General features: G+C 41.5%; 1 protein-coding gene across 4 annotated transcripts in view; it reads right to left on the bottom strand.

Moving 5' to 3' along the window:
• Tpd52l1 (TPD52 like 1) overlaps window positions 1-17,158 on the bottom strand; it is a 101,441-nt gene that overhangs the window by 14,564 nt on the left and 69,719 nt on the right. For all 4 annotated transcript variants that reach the window (XM_048425403.3, XM_048425404.3, XM_048425405.3 and 1 more), the window contains exon 3: window positions 12,445-12,593. In XM_048425403.3, coding sequence (XP_048281360.1) covers window positions 12,445-12,593 — 149 coding nt within the window. The remainder of the gene's footprint in view (window positions 1-12,444; window positions 12,594-17,158) is intronic.

Genomic DNA, 17,158 nt, shown 5'->3' with positions numbered 1-17,158 from the left:
GACAAAAGCTCTATTACCATCAACAGAATTGGTTGTGAAGGTTGCTACATAGAGACAACGGGCCTTTTAGATACTGACATTTCAAACATCAATGTTAAAATAGCAACAAACCATACTTCAGACCTTTGGGTTTAACTTTCCTTCTTGCATAACTGCGAACCTATAAATTTCAAAAATATTTCACACACACACAAAAAAAATTCATTAACTTGGAGTTTGTTTATGTCTCTGAAGAACAGATTGTATGTGGTAAGCCCTGGCTGGTGACCGGTCACACAGCAAAGGGAAGGGAGGAGATGAATAAAAGGACCCACTAGAATTTTTTTTTTCCACAGAGGTCTGAAAACAGCATATCCAAATTGTAATTTTACTTTGTACATTTTACGTGTGACTTTATGTTTTAATTATGGACTATTTTGACCACATGGAACAACAGAGTGCCAAGTGGTTTATACATGATCTCAGATATTAACATACAACTTGCTTCTAATAGTAAGGCAGTTACCACAGCACAAAATGTGAAAGATTAGGATAAAAATGGCAATCATTATCACAAAGCTTTAGAGCTCTCTGATCACCTAAGGGCAAACACTGAGAGTCTTCAGAAAGAAACAGTACTCAACAGAATCCAAAAACAGTATACAGAATGCTAAATTAACTGAGCTCAACAGCATTTAAAAAGGCAGAGGGTTGGGGCTGTAGAAATGTCCACGGGGTAGTCAGAGCATATACTGCTCTCGCAGAGGACCCACACAGACTACTCACGACCACCTAGGACTTCAGTTCTATTCATATATGCGCATTCACATGTATGTACGTGCACACACACAGGCACACAAATCAAAACTAAAGAAAATTATGAAAATAAGGGTTATTTGTTTACAAATAAATGAAGAAAAAAATCTAGAGTCCCTACCCACTTACATTCTAGGTTGCTGATAGAGTTTTTACAAAGGTGTAAGGGAGTCATGAAAGAAGACCTATAAAAAGTACATTCAAAAACAGAATGGGGCACTGTGGAGGTCTGGAAAACACTACACAGTACACACATAAAATATGTTCACGCACTATGGATTAGGATTCAGAGCTCGCTTTATTCTAGAACTCTCCCTACTAATACCGATACCATAATTCTGAAAAACAAACAAACAACAACAACAACTAGATAGATAGATAGATAGATAGATAGATAGATAGATAGATAGATAGATAGATAGATAAAACAGTCAAGAAACAGTTTTCCTCTGCAAAATTCCTCCTGCACAGTGGTGAGGAAAGGGAACCGTTCATTGGATGGGAGATTAGTACCACCTTCGACCTTTTCCTTTTCCCTCCATATCCAATCCATCAAGACACCCGCCTGATTTGTTTCAGTTTTCCCAGTATAACTAGAGCCTGCCAATTCTGCCTCCATGGCCTCTGCTGTTCTCTACTTCCCCTGGCGTTGTCCCTCACCTGGGCTCTTGTAATGATTTCCTAACTTATTTTTATAATTCTGTCTTTCTCTCCCGACAGTGTCTTTTCAACACAACAACCAGAAGAAACATTCTGCACACACCCTTCACCAAGTCCATATGCACTGCCCTTCCATGGCAGCTTGACACAACCTGGCCTCTGCCCCATTCCACCCTCCCTTTGCTTCTTCCTTGCTCACTCTGCTTCAGCCACTCAGGATGCCTCACTGCTCCCGGAAGATGCCAGACCCCATCTTAACCTGGGGGACTCTGCTCCAGTTGCTCAGCTTTGTGATGCCATCACATTTGGCAAGAAAGGGGTTAGGTTAATGTCAGTGTCCTGCTTTGAAGGGTTAAGAAGCCTACGCAATGGGGAAGACTAGAAGTCACCTTTCTCCATCCAATAGAGCCGGCTGGAGCTTTCTGGAGATTTGATGTGAGTGTCAGCATTAAAGAGGTCACAGCAAGGAAAGAAAAGGCAGTCCTGAAAGTCTGAGAGTAGACTACCGGGCAGCCACCCAGCACTGACTCAAGGGACCTGGAAAACACTACAAAGGAAAAGGGACGGGAACAGTGCGACAACTTCACAGGAGGCTGAGTTGGGCTACTAGAAAATTCCTTCTGATGTCAGTCTGGCACCGCTTTGGCAGGGTCTTGCAATTAGCCTGCATATTTACTCTTATTGTAAGTTAGCCTATGTAGATTAACAGTATGTGTTTGAGAAGGCTTTGAATTTTGAGATAAGACATCTTTTGAACATATGTGTATGACATTCTGAATTGGATAACTCAATTTAAAACTGTTCAGAAATAAGATCATATTGTAAGCAGTCAGTGTTACATTGTTTTAAAAGCACCTCCCACCCCCAAAATGGGAGGTAGGTACACACAGAGATCTGTTGATGTTTGTGTTAGTGACACTTATGTATCAACAATGAAAAATGCATCTCTATTTCCAATTTCACTGTCACAGTGCAGCCTGATGCATGGCTCAATGCAGTATTTAGGATGCCAGAGCTCCTTATTTCTGGGGAGTAATCCATAAATCTATTCTGTTTTGTTTTGTTTTGTTTTGTTTTTCGTTTCTCATGTGTATGTGTGATGCTGAGAGTTGAATCCGAGGCTTTGAGCCTTTAATGTTAAATCTGAAGGCCATTAGAAACAAGTCCCTTAGATGACACAAGATGAATGGAGCCATGGGAAGGTGCTGTGGCTCCATGGTGACAGAGCTGGTGCCCCCCCTTCCCCCATCTCCTCCTGTCGCCTTGGAGATGACACTGAGGTGGCTGGGTCAGTTTTTTACAGCTCCAGTTTCTTATAGAGAAATAATAACACCGTTGCTTAAGAATTTTAAGATGTGGGGGAGACCCTGTCCCAAAGATGAACAAGGCCCGAGGCATCCCAACTGAGGTTGTCTTGTGACCTCTGTGTGTGTACACACGTGCATAAGCAACCATGCACACACACACAATTCTAAGGTGTGTGTGTGACACAATTCTAGGTGTGTGTGTGTGACACAATTCTAGGTGTGTGTGTGTATGTGTGTGTGCGTGTGTGTGTGTGTGTGCGCGCGCGCGTGCGTGCTTCATTTTCCACCTCTTCATTATCAAGCTGTCTCTTAAGAACAGCCAGTAGTCATTTTGCATGGTGCTTAGAATCAATAACCAGGAAAGATCTCAGGGGGTAGGCAGTGAGAGGGAGTTCTATGTGGGAAGTGATTACCAACACCATAGCAACCAAGGGCCTATGAGAAGTAGGTCATTGAACTCAGAGTACTTAGAGGCTCCCAGGAGCACCACTTATAGCACTGCCTACGTGAAGGGTACTTCAGAGGTTGTGCATTGTCCATACCCTGTCATTATAGCTGGAGTCCTGGTTGAACTTGGTCTTAAACTGAGGGAGCAAGCTACTCCCACCTAGATGCTAGGGACCCAAGTCCTGAAAATGACACTCCTGTCAGGCCACTGGTTCTCCTGACTCCCAAACTGTGTTCACATTTTTACTCTTTTTAAAATTAAAATCTAATTTCATATATCATTATTATTATGGTTTTGCTTTGTTTGTTTTTTGAGATAGGGTTTCTCTGTAGCTTTGAAAGCTGTCCTGTAACTTCCTTCATAGACCAGGCTGGCCTCCAACTCACAGAGATCTGTCTGTTTCTACCTCCCAAATGCTGGGATTAAAGCATGTGCCACCACTGCCCGGCTCATGCATTATTATTTTATATTGTATAATGAATAGTGCGTGTGTGTGCATGCATGTGTATAAGTGAGCATGTGTGCACTTATGTGCCACAGTATGCATGTGGAGGTCAGACACCTACTCTCAGAAACTGTTCTCTCCTGCTACCATGTTGAGACACGGTCTCTCTTACTGAACCTGTAGTTATGTGTCCTGCAAGCCAGCTAGCCCAGAAGCTTCCAAGAGATTTTCCTGTCTCTGCCTCCCATATCTCTACGGGAGTCCATATCTCTGCAGGAGTCCATATCTCTGCAGGAGTCCATATCTCTGCGGGAGTCCATATCTCTGCAGGAGTCCATATCTCTGTAGGAGTACTGCAATTGCAGATGTGAGCCACCACTTTGGGCTTTTTGTGGGTTCCAGGTATCAAACACAGGTCATTAGGGTGCAGTCTTTCTTTATTACCAGTTGAGCTAGGTTGAAATGTTAAGTATATAAGAGCCAGGTGAGCTGTTTGGCCAGTGCATACGGTATCGTCTGTAGATCTCTCTGGGGGTTTTCCTCTCCAAGCCAAATAAAAAGGATTCTACTGACTTTTTCCATGAATTCCCTTGGTATTCACATACAGCACAGGATTTACAATTTTAATAGGCAGGGCTAATATTCAAAGCAATAGAGCAGTGCATGGTTTGAACTTAAGCATTTTCTACATACAACCAGAAGAAAGGACTAAAACATCAACTGTTTTTAGAAGATATTTCACGGCATGAATGTATGTCCCCCAGGAAGAGAGTCAAAAGAGTGCATTCCCTTAACGACTGCATTTCAACATCTCATCAAGGACATACACATAAAACCACTCGGGATCATTTTCTTCCAAAGGCATCCAAAGTCATATGTCATTATAATATAAATCTACCACTTCTGCCTGGAGAAACGAATCTACTTTCTGGTTTAGGTAATACAATAGAATCCAGAAGGTAAAAAGAACTAGCTACATGAGAGATTGGGTGTGCTCAGCTTTTAATATTAGGTCTTTAATTGTCACTGATGCTTTGAATGCAGCAGAGCCACAAACCACTCCTCACAAAGAGAGGTAATTATCATTCGGACCATGGTGACCTGAAATCGAGCCCACCAGCAAAGGACAAATAAGTCACTGAACCTCACTACTCAAGCACTGTGAAGTCTCGGAAATGTGGCAAGTTAGGCTGTATTCTTCTTTATGTACAGCTTAGGTATTGAGCTTTTCAAAAATGGTGGAGGAGTTTCCACTCCTTTTTAAAAACTCCTACCCTCTGTGGACCTACCATTTGGTCTGTGGCACAATGCACAGAGGTCTATTAGTGGGAGCACTTCATGGGTTCACAAAGCAGAACCCTGTTAATATATAAACAAACACACTGACTTGAAGGCACCCTTCTGCACCCTGCCTCCTTGAGACCTAAAAGAAAACAAAAGAAGTCTCAGTGTGAACAAAATGGCCAAGAACAAGAGCAACAACTCCCCCCGCCCCCAAACACACAGGTGACCCCTTGTCCTGCTTCTGTATTGCTCAACTATTTCTGTAAAGGAGACAATTGGAGTTCATTTTGTAATTATTCTTGCTCATTGGGTCCTATGGCAGTTTGAATCCTATTGCTGAAGAAACAATGCCAAGATCTTTCATTAGCATACCATAGTTTTTCTTTTCATTATAAATCAAACTAAATAGGTCATGATTACCTAATCGCTATGCAAAGTATCGCCTCTGGGAATCACACACATTCTCTGAAAGCTGAAATTCTTTTCAGTGCTTTGAAGTCTGATTCTTCCCAGCTAACTTGCCACATCTAATCATTCTCTCATGTTCACATTTTTTTTATCCGATAAGATATAGAATGTGTGTTAGAATGGGAGTCATGGACACTAATCCAGTGGGCTTTAATTAATTTAGGGGGAAATACTTGTCAACACTCTTGCCAACATATGATTAATAAGCCCCATCCCCCACTTTCCCTCAGCAGCCAAGCAAACAGGGTTAGGGGAAGATTTGCTCCTGAAATTATATGGTTGATAATCTTATCTTTCCTTACTCCTAAGGGATTGGCTCTTCTCTACTAAGGAAAGTTCAACTTCATTCCTAAAAGTTAGCAAGACCACAGTCATCGGATGTATTAATCTCCAAGTCCAATCCTACAGCTTTCAATTCGATGATATCCATGGGCGAATGACTTACACACACACACACACACACACACACACACACACACACACCTCTGCCTTTAACTGTTCTCAGATTGTCCTCTCAGTCTGGCATTTCTTTCTGGAGTGTTCAGACATGATCAAAACAGGTCACTGAGTGCCAGCTCCACCACTGTGTCTCAGTCCTCCTGATGACAGCATAGAGTCCCTGCAAGCCAGTAAAGCACCTGACACTATACAAGATATACACCACTAAATCGCTGTTGCCTATCACATTGGTACTGACGCGGTCTCATTCCCTGTGTACACAGAATCCGGGCTGTTGTAACTGCAGCCCATGAAGTCACAGGCATGCTCTACTGACATTGCAGTATGGAACGAATGGATGCTGTATTGTTTAAGCATCCGTGTGAGTCACACCCCATCACTTTACTTCCCTCATCAGCTGTCTCCAAATGAGTGGGACATCTTGGTCAGACTGACCTCCAGATTCTCCCCCTACTCTCCATGACTCTTGCTTACAATAGTCCCATGAATCATTTTCCAATTCCCACCCATACCCCTCCACAATGTATTACATAATCGAATGGAAATGATCCATAAATGTGTGTCAGCCCGGGCTACTTCCTGCTTCAAACTTTCCAGTAGCATCTAAAGCCCTTGGCATTGGGTTCTCACTTGCCCTAGAGGCCTTAGATGCTGTGCTGTCCACACAACACACCGCAGACAGCCTAGACTTTCTTGAGAGAGGACTTTTGGTTCCCAGAATCTTCAAAGGTAGTTTATGCCTCAGAGTCTTGGCGTCCACTTTTTCTCAGCTTGAAAGTTCTTCTCTAGATCATTTAGCCTTGGATCTTTCCAGTCTGTCAGGTCTCTGTTGGAATCAGGTTTTAGAACAAGATTGTCTTGCCTGGGACACCACACCAGTAGCCTCAGCCCTCTCTTCCAAGTCTCTAACTGGCAGATCACCCTCTACTCTTGTCCTCACAGCACTTCCTGGTCAGCCCTTCCTGACAGTTCCTCACAGGTTGTTCCTGGCAGTTCCTCACCAGTTGATTTCATTATTTGTTTCTTCTTTGTTCCCTTTCCACATTGACAGAAAGGTAGGCACATACAAACCACAATCCCAGAGAACTAAGACAACAATGAGGACCCAAAGAGAGACATACATAGATCTAATCTACATGGGAAGTAGAAAAAGACAAGATCTCCTGAGTGAATTGGGATCATGGGGACCATGGGAGAGGGCTGAAGGGGAGAGGAGAGGCAGGGAGATGAGCAGAAAAAAAATGTAGAGCTCAATAAAATCAATTTTTAAAAATGATAGGAAAGAAAAAAAAGAATATGAGACTCTGGAAAACTTAAACCAATAAATGCAAATTTTAATTAAAAAAAAACAAGCTTGATAGAAATATTCCTCTCTGGACCAGAGTTGTGGTTAAGCGACAAACATCTATAGATGCCAGGAGGTTTCTTCAAGGTGTCCATGGAGTATATGAAGCAGTTAGTGTTGATTATGAGGGCCATTTATCTGGCTGCTTGGTGGATAGTTCTTCGCTCAAAGAAGCCCTGGCAGGAGCTAAGGTCTAATAGCTGTCAAGTTGAGGACAAATGTTCCTCCCCAGTACCCTAACTTTGTGAAGGAAACAAGCGTGAAAGGAGTGCTTGCAATGAAGACTTATATTGACATCAAAAAAAAAAAGAAAGAAAGAAAAGAAAGATAGGCACTCGTCAGTCCTGTTGTCCTGAGGTCTAGAGTAGCCTGGAGGCAGTAAGGGCCTAACTGTAGACATTCGTTAGCACTTGTTGGATAAATAACTGGGTAGGACCCTTTAATGACTTTCTGTGTCCTGAAGAAGAAAGGTAACTTTCTGCCCCTCCTCCCAAACCAAGAACACTAACAGGATGGGCTTCTTAGGAGTAGAGCCTTCTCTCCTGCAGTGCCATCTCTGGTGTGTCACCCTCAGGAGGCACCACCTGTCTCTCTTGGACTGATTACATTCGGAGGACTCCTGGGAAACCCTGCTCTACCCAACCCCTGGAGTGGCCACATCTCCAGGCAAAGCTCCTGCCCTGCTTCACACTCCCACAGTGCCCTGTATTTATCATTCCTGAACAAACTAAACAAAACTCTTATGTTTCTAATTCTATAACCCCAGGGATTAAATCTGGGCTATTCATCCAAGAAGTTTTCCATCCAGTAGACTGCTTGGCTACACCAATTTGTTTTTCAGACACGAAAAAAACAGAGACTACCTATTCTTCCCGGCATGAATAGCCTGAAGACTTCCTGGAACCTGCCTGCTGCGAGTCCACATTCCAGGATGCACGGGCCTCTCTCCTCTTCCTGCCCCTGTCCCAGCTTGGCACACTGACACACCCTGCACAGCTATCCCTTCCTCTCCTTCCTCCCCACCTTCAGCCACTAAACTGCTGTGCTCACGTTTGGTTATCTAACTCCTGAAGTGATTAGGGAGGTCAGATGAAGCAATTCTTCCTATTCCTATACCCCAGAGCGAAGTTTAGATTAGTATGACTTGAAGGCCAGAGACCTAAATTCGGTGCAGAGGGAACTGGAGGGTGTTCATCCACACACTGTCCGGGCAATTAATTGGTATTGGTCATAAAAGGGCAAAGGCAGAAACCCAGGCCATTGATACATAAACATATTTAATCTAGTGCCTAATGCTCCACCATCCTCTTCTGGAGGTTGTTCCTATGGTGGTGTTACTATTTGAAGTTGATGCACACGGGTATGTGGTTTATAACCTTTTCGCAACTATCATCATCAGAGGAGGGAAGGTTGGCTAGCAAGCCTCTGGAGAGAAACTTCGAAGACCCCGGATTCCATGCTCTCTTCCCTCTAGGATGCATCCTATCTAGACGAAGCTTTGGATATGTGCACATAGCAACCCAGAGGGCACATGGACCACACTGCAGGCGAAGAGAAACAACTGTCCACCTGAAACGAAGGCAGCTACTCTGGGGAGCCTCAGGCTCCTTTCAGGTCCAGCTCCTCATACAAAGGGCATCTTACACAGCAACGAAAGTTCTTAGACATCAGTGTTTAAAAGCTAGCAGGTGAGATTAGCATCTCACAAAAAAATGGGAATAATTGCTGTCAATCACCGCTGGTACTTCTTACTGCCAGGCACGAAGCCCAGGGCCAAAGAATTGCAAAGAGACAAACCGATTTCCACATGGGTACTAGACATACATGGAGACTGTATCTTCACATGCTAATTAATGGAGCAGGAAAAAAATGCATAACTCTATGGCAAAAGAATCCTTGAAGACTGACCTTGGGGCTAAAGTTAGGGATCGGAATAGGAAGCCCCTCTGATTTCCCATCAGTCACTAGTACTCCACACACAAAAAGAAGAAGAAAAAATCTTATATGTAAAACCTTTTCCATATAAGAGCAGCTAACAAAGAAAATATTTAAATCATCAAAAAGAGCCATATATGGACTTTGGGTCTAATTTCAGAATGTGAAATTTTATTTATGTTTTTAAATTTCAAGTGCTTTATATAAATAAAGTCTTAACGTATGTTAAAAAAGAATCCAATATGTTCACCTGTACAAAATAAGAACATTGCAAGCCAAACAACTTATAGGTTCAAGTCCAACTTTAACTATTCTCTACAAGAGAAACATAAGGTATATTTCCAAAGAGAAGAGGCCAGAGCTTTCATTTTAGTTAGTTTCCCACAATCTGTACAAGAACTGTGAATGAATTTTTAGATTAATTGAAAATAGAAGCCGTGTGGTGGTGGCTCATGCCTTTAATCCCAGCACTCGGGAAGCAGAGGCAAACGAATCTCTGTGAGTTTGAGGCCAGCCTGGTCTACAAGAGTTAGTTCCAGGACAGACTCCGAAGCTATGGAGAAACCCAGTCTCAAAAAATCAGGAAAAAAAAATGAAAATACATAGTGAGTGTCTCATATTCTGAGAAAAAAAAAACCTGCCCATTTACAGTTTCTGAGGAAAGATGACGATGACGAGAGGCTGAGGAGATGGCTCAGCTGAGAAATGCATGAGGACTTGGGTTTTTATCCCTAAGAACCTACCAACAAACCTGTAACCCCACTGCTGGTGAGTGTGGAGACAGAGAGATCCCGAGAGTTCACTGACAATAGGAATTGATAAGCTCCAAATCCAGTAAAATGTTTTTGACCTTGGCTCAATAGATAATAAGGAAGGTGATCTAGGATCTGCAGAACCTTTGTGGCTTATATATGCAAGGTTTGACACAGACCTCAAAGGGCAGATCACATGAGGGGCTAGAATTCTCCCTCGACAAGCAGGGTCTGGGCCTATGCGAGTGCACCACAATGCTCAAACATCCATTCAAGTCTCTCAGTCTGGAAAGATCGAAGAGAACTAACACAAAGCGATGGGGAAACTCAATAAGCAGCGTTAAACAGTCAAAAACTTCCCTCTGTTGAGTGTTTAGAACATGGCTACCCTCAACAGGGGTGGGGTGAGGGTGTAGATGTCTGTCTCCATACCAAAATTCAACCCTCTCTATTAATATTCCCTTCATTTCCGTCATCTGTCTAACAACATTCCTGCTTCTGGGACTCTAAAACAATTCATTGTGCCACCTTTCAAATTTTGGAAAAATAGCATCACCAAGTGTCATCAGGAGACAAGTTTGTAGACTCTGTGTTGTCCCCTAAGGATTTGTGAGCAATTTTAGGCATGTGCTCTAGCGCTTTACCACATGCCCAGCTGTTTGTCATCACTTTTGGGTCCCGCTCTGATGAACGGCACTTATCTTGAACAGAACAGAAAACTGGCAATGATGAACTGACTCTGTCAGAGGCCTACACATCCCTAGTTCCAGGAAACAGCTAAATTCAAAACATAGTCCTGCCCTGATGCCAGCCAAAGATGCCTGAAGGCCAGGAATCTTTCTTCACAGGGGTTATCTAATGCTGGTCGGATGTGAGGGTTGCCAGAGTGGCGAGCAGGCAACTCTAACTTTACTACTGTCTCATCCCAATGCCAAGTCTCCTGGCCTTTCCATCCCATGATAACTGATAGTCGCCAAGGTAACAGGATCAGAAAGAGACACAACAAGAGTGAAAAGAAGGAGCACTCAACTTCCTGGGAAGCCTCTGCCCATTCCCAGAAGACATGAGATAGAGGTACCAACTCATTCCAGTCAGAATGGCTAGCTTCAGTAAATAAATCTGACAACAAATGTTGAAAAGGATGTGGAGAGATAGGAATCTAATCCAGTCTTGGTGGGGTACAAATTAATATAGGCAGTGTGGAAATCAGTTTTGAGATTTTCCAAATATTAAAAATAGAACTATCATATGATTCAATTATTTCATTCCTGGGAATATCTCGAGAATCCTATAACCTATCACAGAGATATGTGCAATCTCATGTTTATTACTGCTTCTTTTACTATAGCAAAGAGTTGTGAATCAACAGATAAATGGACAATGAAAATCCACTATGTATATACATGTATATATGCACATACATGTAAAGTAAATGTATACTTGTATATATGTATATATTCATGCATGTGTGTATACATATATACATGTATACATAGTGGGTATCTATGTATGTTTACATGTATATAGATAGATAGTCTATTTTCATAGATAGACAAACAGATATAGATATAGTGGAATACTGTTTAGCTCAAACATAAATATAATCACACAATTTGCAGGAAAATGGATGGATTTAGAATATATAATATTAAGTGAGGTCACATAATCTCTGAAATAAATATTCATATTCTCCCTCATATGCGCAATCTATGCAAAACCAAATGTGTGTCTGGGCATACCATGTAGAAATGAAACAAGAAAGCCTAATGTTAGGGCATAAAAAAGGACGGGATGTGGGTCACGGACACGAGTTATGAAAGAGAATGTAAAGCCACTTGTTTTTTTAGTTCTCACTCTGTCATGGAATTTTTGGTTTTCGTGGTGGATAGATGTATAAAAATATATTTGGTAGTGAAAGTATAAATCCATTGTACATAGCTGCTTTTATAAATGACTATTCTAACTGCCCAGAAGTACACTGAGGTACATAGACTTTGGGTCTGGTTCACTTTGGAGTGGTTTTCTTCTGCAAAATTCTTACAACAAAGTTGATAAATGAAACAAAGATCAGTCTAAATGGAATTAGAGTTCAGTTGTTTGATGTTTGGTGTCTCATGGGCTGGCATCTAACTTAGTACGTAACTGAGGATGACCTTGAATTTCTGATTCTCCTACCTCCACCACCTCAGTGCTAGCAGGGAAAGAAAGCCCATCACACCTTCATGCCGTGTGAACGCATGATCCCAGGATTTTCTGTATCTAGGCAAGCACTCTACCAGCTACATCCTTCAGATCTGGAATTCAGAGCTTTAATCCACACAAGCTTATCGCAGGAAGGTCTTTGATAGTTTGTTATTCGTGCAATATACTTACTTATCACTCGTATTTCTTTCCTTTGCTCCCAATGAAAATACTTTTTCTCCCCAAGGAAAATATTTAAAGACACCTACAAGCACCAAACAACCTGGTAGCGAGAACCAGAGGAAAACCGGAAGAGCGGCGAGACCGGAGACTCCCTAACTTCCTGAGGCTCTGCCCATACTCACGCAGTTGTGGTCTGCATGTCGTGCCAGCTTCGGCTGAAGTTCTGCTTTAACTCGTTCATCAGATTCATGCCAAGTTTCTGTTTGATCTCAACCAGATGTCTTTCTTTTGCTGACAAAACTTGTCGTAATGTTGTGATTTCGTCTTCTAGCTACAGGTAAGAGAAAAAAATGACAGGGTGAAACGTCAGAGTGAGTGAAAAATGTATTTCCAAAAGATTGCGATGCTTTGGTGGAGTCCTGCTAGTTGCCTGACGCTGCCAAGCCCAACGCTTAACTATGCAATGAGACTTCACGCTCTGAAACTAAAACTGAACATTTAGGTTTAAAGATTCCCAGAGTACTCAGTTTCCCTTCTAATGGATTCAGATTGGGTACCAAGATATACAAGAAAATAAAAGTAATCACCTGTAAGCCTACAAGAAAATAGGAATTTTTATTATATTTATGTATGCATTTAAGAACACTTGTCTTGAGCTGCCTTCTTTACAACTCCGAAACCTGGACAATGAAAGGCTCCTCAGAACAGTGGCTGAATGTGTTTGAGATGGCACATCTCAGGAGGATTCTAGGCATCACACGAATAGATACACTGCGCAGTGATGACGTTAAGAAACATCTCCATCTACAGAAGGAAGTAAACTATAAAATATGGCAACGGCGTTTGAGGCCATGTTATGGGAACGAATGATGGCAGAAACCCGAAGATAGCATTGCTTGGAGGAGTGCACAGGATAAGGCAAAAAATGCAGAATAGACAGCATAGAGGAAGACTGTAGAAACACGGATATGGCAATAACACAAGCATCAAGGACTGCCCAGGATAGGAACAACTGGAGAACCGCCATAAATGGGTTGCCCATGCATGCTTATGCATTGCTGGGTCATAAATGATGATCCATGATGATGCATGTGCATGTAATCATGCCAAGGCTCATGTGTGGAGTCAGAAGACAACTCTCCAGAGTTGGCTCTCTCTTTCTATCGTGAGGGTCCTAGGAATTGGAGTTGAACCCTCACTGCAAATGTCCTGAGGTGCCTGAGCCTTCTCACTGGCCCAATACTTAGGTTTTAAAAATAAAGATTGGTTTTTGTAATGCCCACATCATTTAACAAAACAATTTCTTTTCGAGTGTTACTAGTAATGTCTGCTTAGTTTTGTCAGCTACATGCAACTGTACTGGGATAGGAATACATTTGGCCGACATTGTGCTTCTTTCAATCTAGTACCATAAAAGAGGGAGGAGCAAGGGAGGTGAGGATACATGTGAGGGTGTAATTGGGTTACATTCTCTTTAGCACTTTATTAACATGGCGCTGACACACAATAAATGGCATGTATCTTAAATATGCAATTTATAGATAAATATATAAGCATATATTTTACATGAATATATCTATGTAATATATGTGTACATGTCTGTATGCACTTATATATACATACACACATATGTAGTGACATTTCATTTGTATTTTAATAAAGAAAGCTTGCCTGAAGTTCAGAGAGTAAAACAGCCACACTAATCAGCCTTACAGACCAGGCAGTGGTGACACACACTTTTAATCCCAGTAGCCGCGCTAGTTTGCAGCAGAAACCAGGTGGTAGTGGTGCACGCCTTTAATCCCAGCACTAGAGAGGAATATAAAATGGAAAAGACAGCTCTCAGTCTCATTCTGAGATTCTGGAGGCAGGATCGCCATTTTGAACTGAGACAGAGGTAAGAGTCAGTGGTAGGCTGCTTTCCTTTTCTGAACTTCAAATTGAACCCCAATTTCTGCCTGTGGGTTTTTATTAATTGTGTTACACACATGTATGTATATTTGCACATACATATATACCCATGCAGTCACATTACCCCTGGCACCTGAAAAATATATATTACCTCCTAGCTATTCTTTGTAATTTTCTCTCCTTAAATCTTCCCTGCCCACCTAACTTTGGCCCTCACTAGGCAACCACTAACGTTCCTTTTTTCATTCAAGTTGAGGATGCAGCTTATGAATGTTAAATCATTATGTCATACTTTGTTTGTTTGTTTTGTTTGGCTTCATTCACTTAGCCCAGTTTTTTGTGATTGACCCATGTCGCTGCATTAGCAAGGGTTCCTTTCCTTTCCACTGTTGAGCGGGCTTGCCGGTTTGCTGTTAAGGAGCATTTGGATTTAGCTAATATAAATAAAACCACTATAAGGCTTTGTCAGAGGACACATTTCTTCTCTCCTCAATGCTGCATTTAAGAAGATCACTATAAAACTGATTTTGTAAGTTAATTTCTACCTAAGGAATTACATAAAATACTTAGAATTTGGGGTATTGCAATGTTCTATAAAATAAACTTAAGCTTCCCAAAGTCTGATTTAACTGTGTGTGTTATACTTTATATTACAACTACATGGATTGCTCTGATATTAGTGCTTAACTTCCCATTTCTGCTTCTGGGGAGCATAACCATTCATGGTTTTCTTCAGCAAGGCCAGAGAAACCATTGTGGGGACGTCCTCGGTACGCCTTGTGTCCAGGGGAAATAGGCGTCTGCCAGTTTCCTCAGCGTTCTGAGTGTTTCCGATAGGAAACTTTGTCTCATTTACATCCAAAGTACCACTTTATTTCTGACCACAACTTGTGGATAATCCTGCCACGCATCTTGCCGTCACCAAGGAAGCTGCTGAAGAACAGTGGCTTTTGAAACAAAGTCTTTTCAGTGGCAAAAGGACGACTTTTCCCCAGTGCCAAACAGTAGCAATCACGCTTGGACTTTTCATTTTCTGTTCTGACCCTGGTGAGGACAGAACCCACGGCCTCACATGCATGATACACATGGACTCCGCACTGCTCCCTGGATGGGAAGCCTCACAACACAGATGACTACTTTAGGGACAAAGGCACAGACACAGAGGAGGAATGTTTTACACCGTACACTATGGAAGAACAAAATCTTGGAGAGATTTTAGCAGCAGGAAAATGTTCCTATAGTTTAATGTTATACATTTCTTTATATTCACGGCATGTTTTTATATGTACTTGGAAACATTTCCAGAAGGGAGACTGAATCACACGTTCCATACATATTCATAATCAGTAGAAGTGTGTCTTTTTCTTGATGACCAAGTCTTTCGTGTACACGGCTAGGCTGACAGCTGAAGGAGAAGGCCACTCCGACTACCTGAGGCGCACGCGTTAGTCTCCTGTTACGTGAGAACACAGTGTTATTTTAAAACCACAGTTTCTCTGTTCTTTATTACCCTGTCATATTCCACTTTTTTATTTTTGTCGAAGTGTCTTCCTGTATTTCATCTCCTGCCTAATATGGATATCTCTTGTTCCTTTTCCACAGACAATGCTCAGGAATCGTATCTTCCTCTCCTTTTCGATAGCTAGAGCCCTCCTGCTTCTTTCGCTTTGAGTGACTGAAATTACTGGGAGTCTGCTTCTTTCTTGGGGTGGGATGGATATGTAGGATGTTTCTGTACTTTCTATTGTGTGAAAAAAAAACCCTGGGAAAACTTTTCACTTGCAGAAGTAAATGACCGCTGTAGGGCAGGAGAAAGGGCTCACAGATCTTGATAGTTCGGCCTCAGCACATGGAGTTGTATAGATACATCAAGTCCAAAGTGAGATAAAGAACAGGTAAATCACATTGACAGAAGCATTTAGACTATCTTTTACCTCAACATAAATTTTTTTCTTCATTAGAGATATTTTGTTCTTTGATTTACTTTTAAATATTTATTCCTTTGAGACAGGGTCTCACTACATAATGCTGGCTGGCCTAGAACACACTATTTAGGGTTATGTGTTGTTTTTTGACTCCCTAGACAATCTCCATGTGAGAAATATTTATGACCAAGGTTAGACACTTTAATTTATTATTTATATATTATCAGCAAGAAAACAAGTGCTAGTGAAGATGTGAAGGAATAGAATCTTTACGTATTACTATAGGACACTGTCTGGTTTCTCAAAGCTAAATACTAAACTAGTTTGGTCTAGTAGTATCGTTTCAACATGCATACCCCAAGAAATTTAGAATCCATGTGTTAACAGTAACACAGTTTATAACCAAGAGGGAAAACAGCCAATATGTCCTTCAAAGGCTGAGCACAGAAAACTGTGTTAACACATGAAGTAGGATATGGTACATCCATACCAAGAAATGAACTCTTAATACATGCTACTGTGTAGATGAACCTTGACCATGTTTCTGCATGGATGAACCTTGAAAATATTAGGCTTAAGAAAAAGAAACCAGACACCAAAAGCTCACATAGCATGTGAGTCCACATATACTGCATGTGAGTCCACACACATGAACTACTCAGAATAGGCAAAGTCACAGAGAGAAAGGACAGCATGGTGGTTGTCAGAGACTAGGGGAGGAGTAATGTATGAGAATGGCTTGATGTATATGGTTTCCTTTCAGAGGGGGTGACAAACATTTGTGTTTTGGAGGCTCAGGTAATGACTATAGAATGTTGTGTATTTGCTGACAGTGTTGAATAAACTTATCTAGGTAAAAATACAAAAAAAAAACCAAGCAAATAAACTAAGCTGGATTCGCTAAAAAAAATTAACTTTAATATGCAATTTATGTTGTAAGATTGGAAATTTAATTTTCTATTTGAGTTGCTACATTGTGAGGAATTTATAACGCACAGTCAGAAGAAATGTTTTGTTAATCTGTTCATTGTCGGTAAGTCATTTTGCACACTTCGTCAAC

This window comes from Myodes glareolus, chromosome 1, assembly GCF_982192425.1.
Source record: "Myodes glareolus chromosome 1, mMyoGla1.1, whole genome shotgun sequence".
NCBI lineage: Eukaryota > Metazoa > Chordata > Mammalia > Rodentia > Cricetidae > Myodes > Myodes glareolus.
Note: the sequence above shows the minus strand (reverse complement) of the source record. Positions and strands in the feature narration are given on the sequence as shown.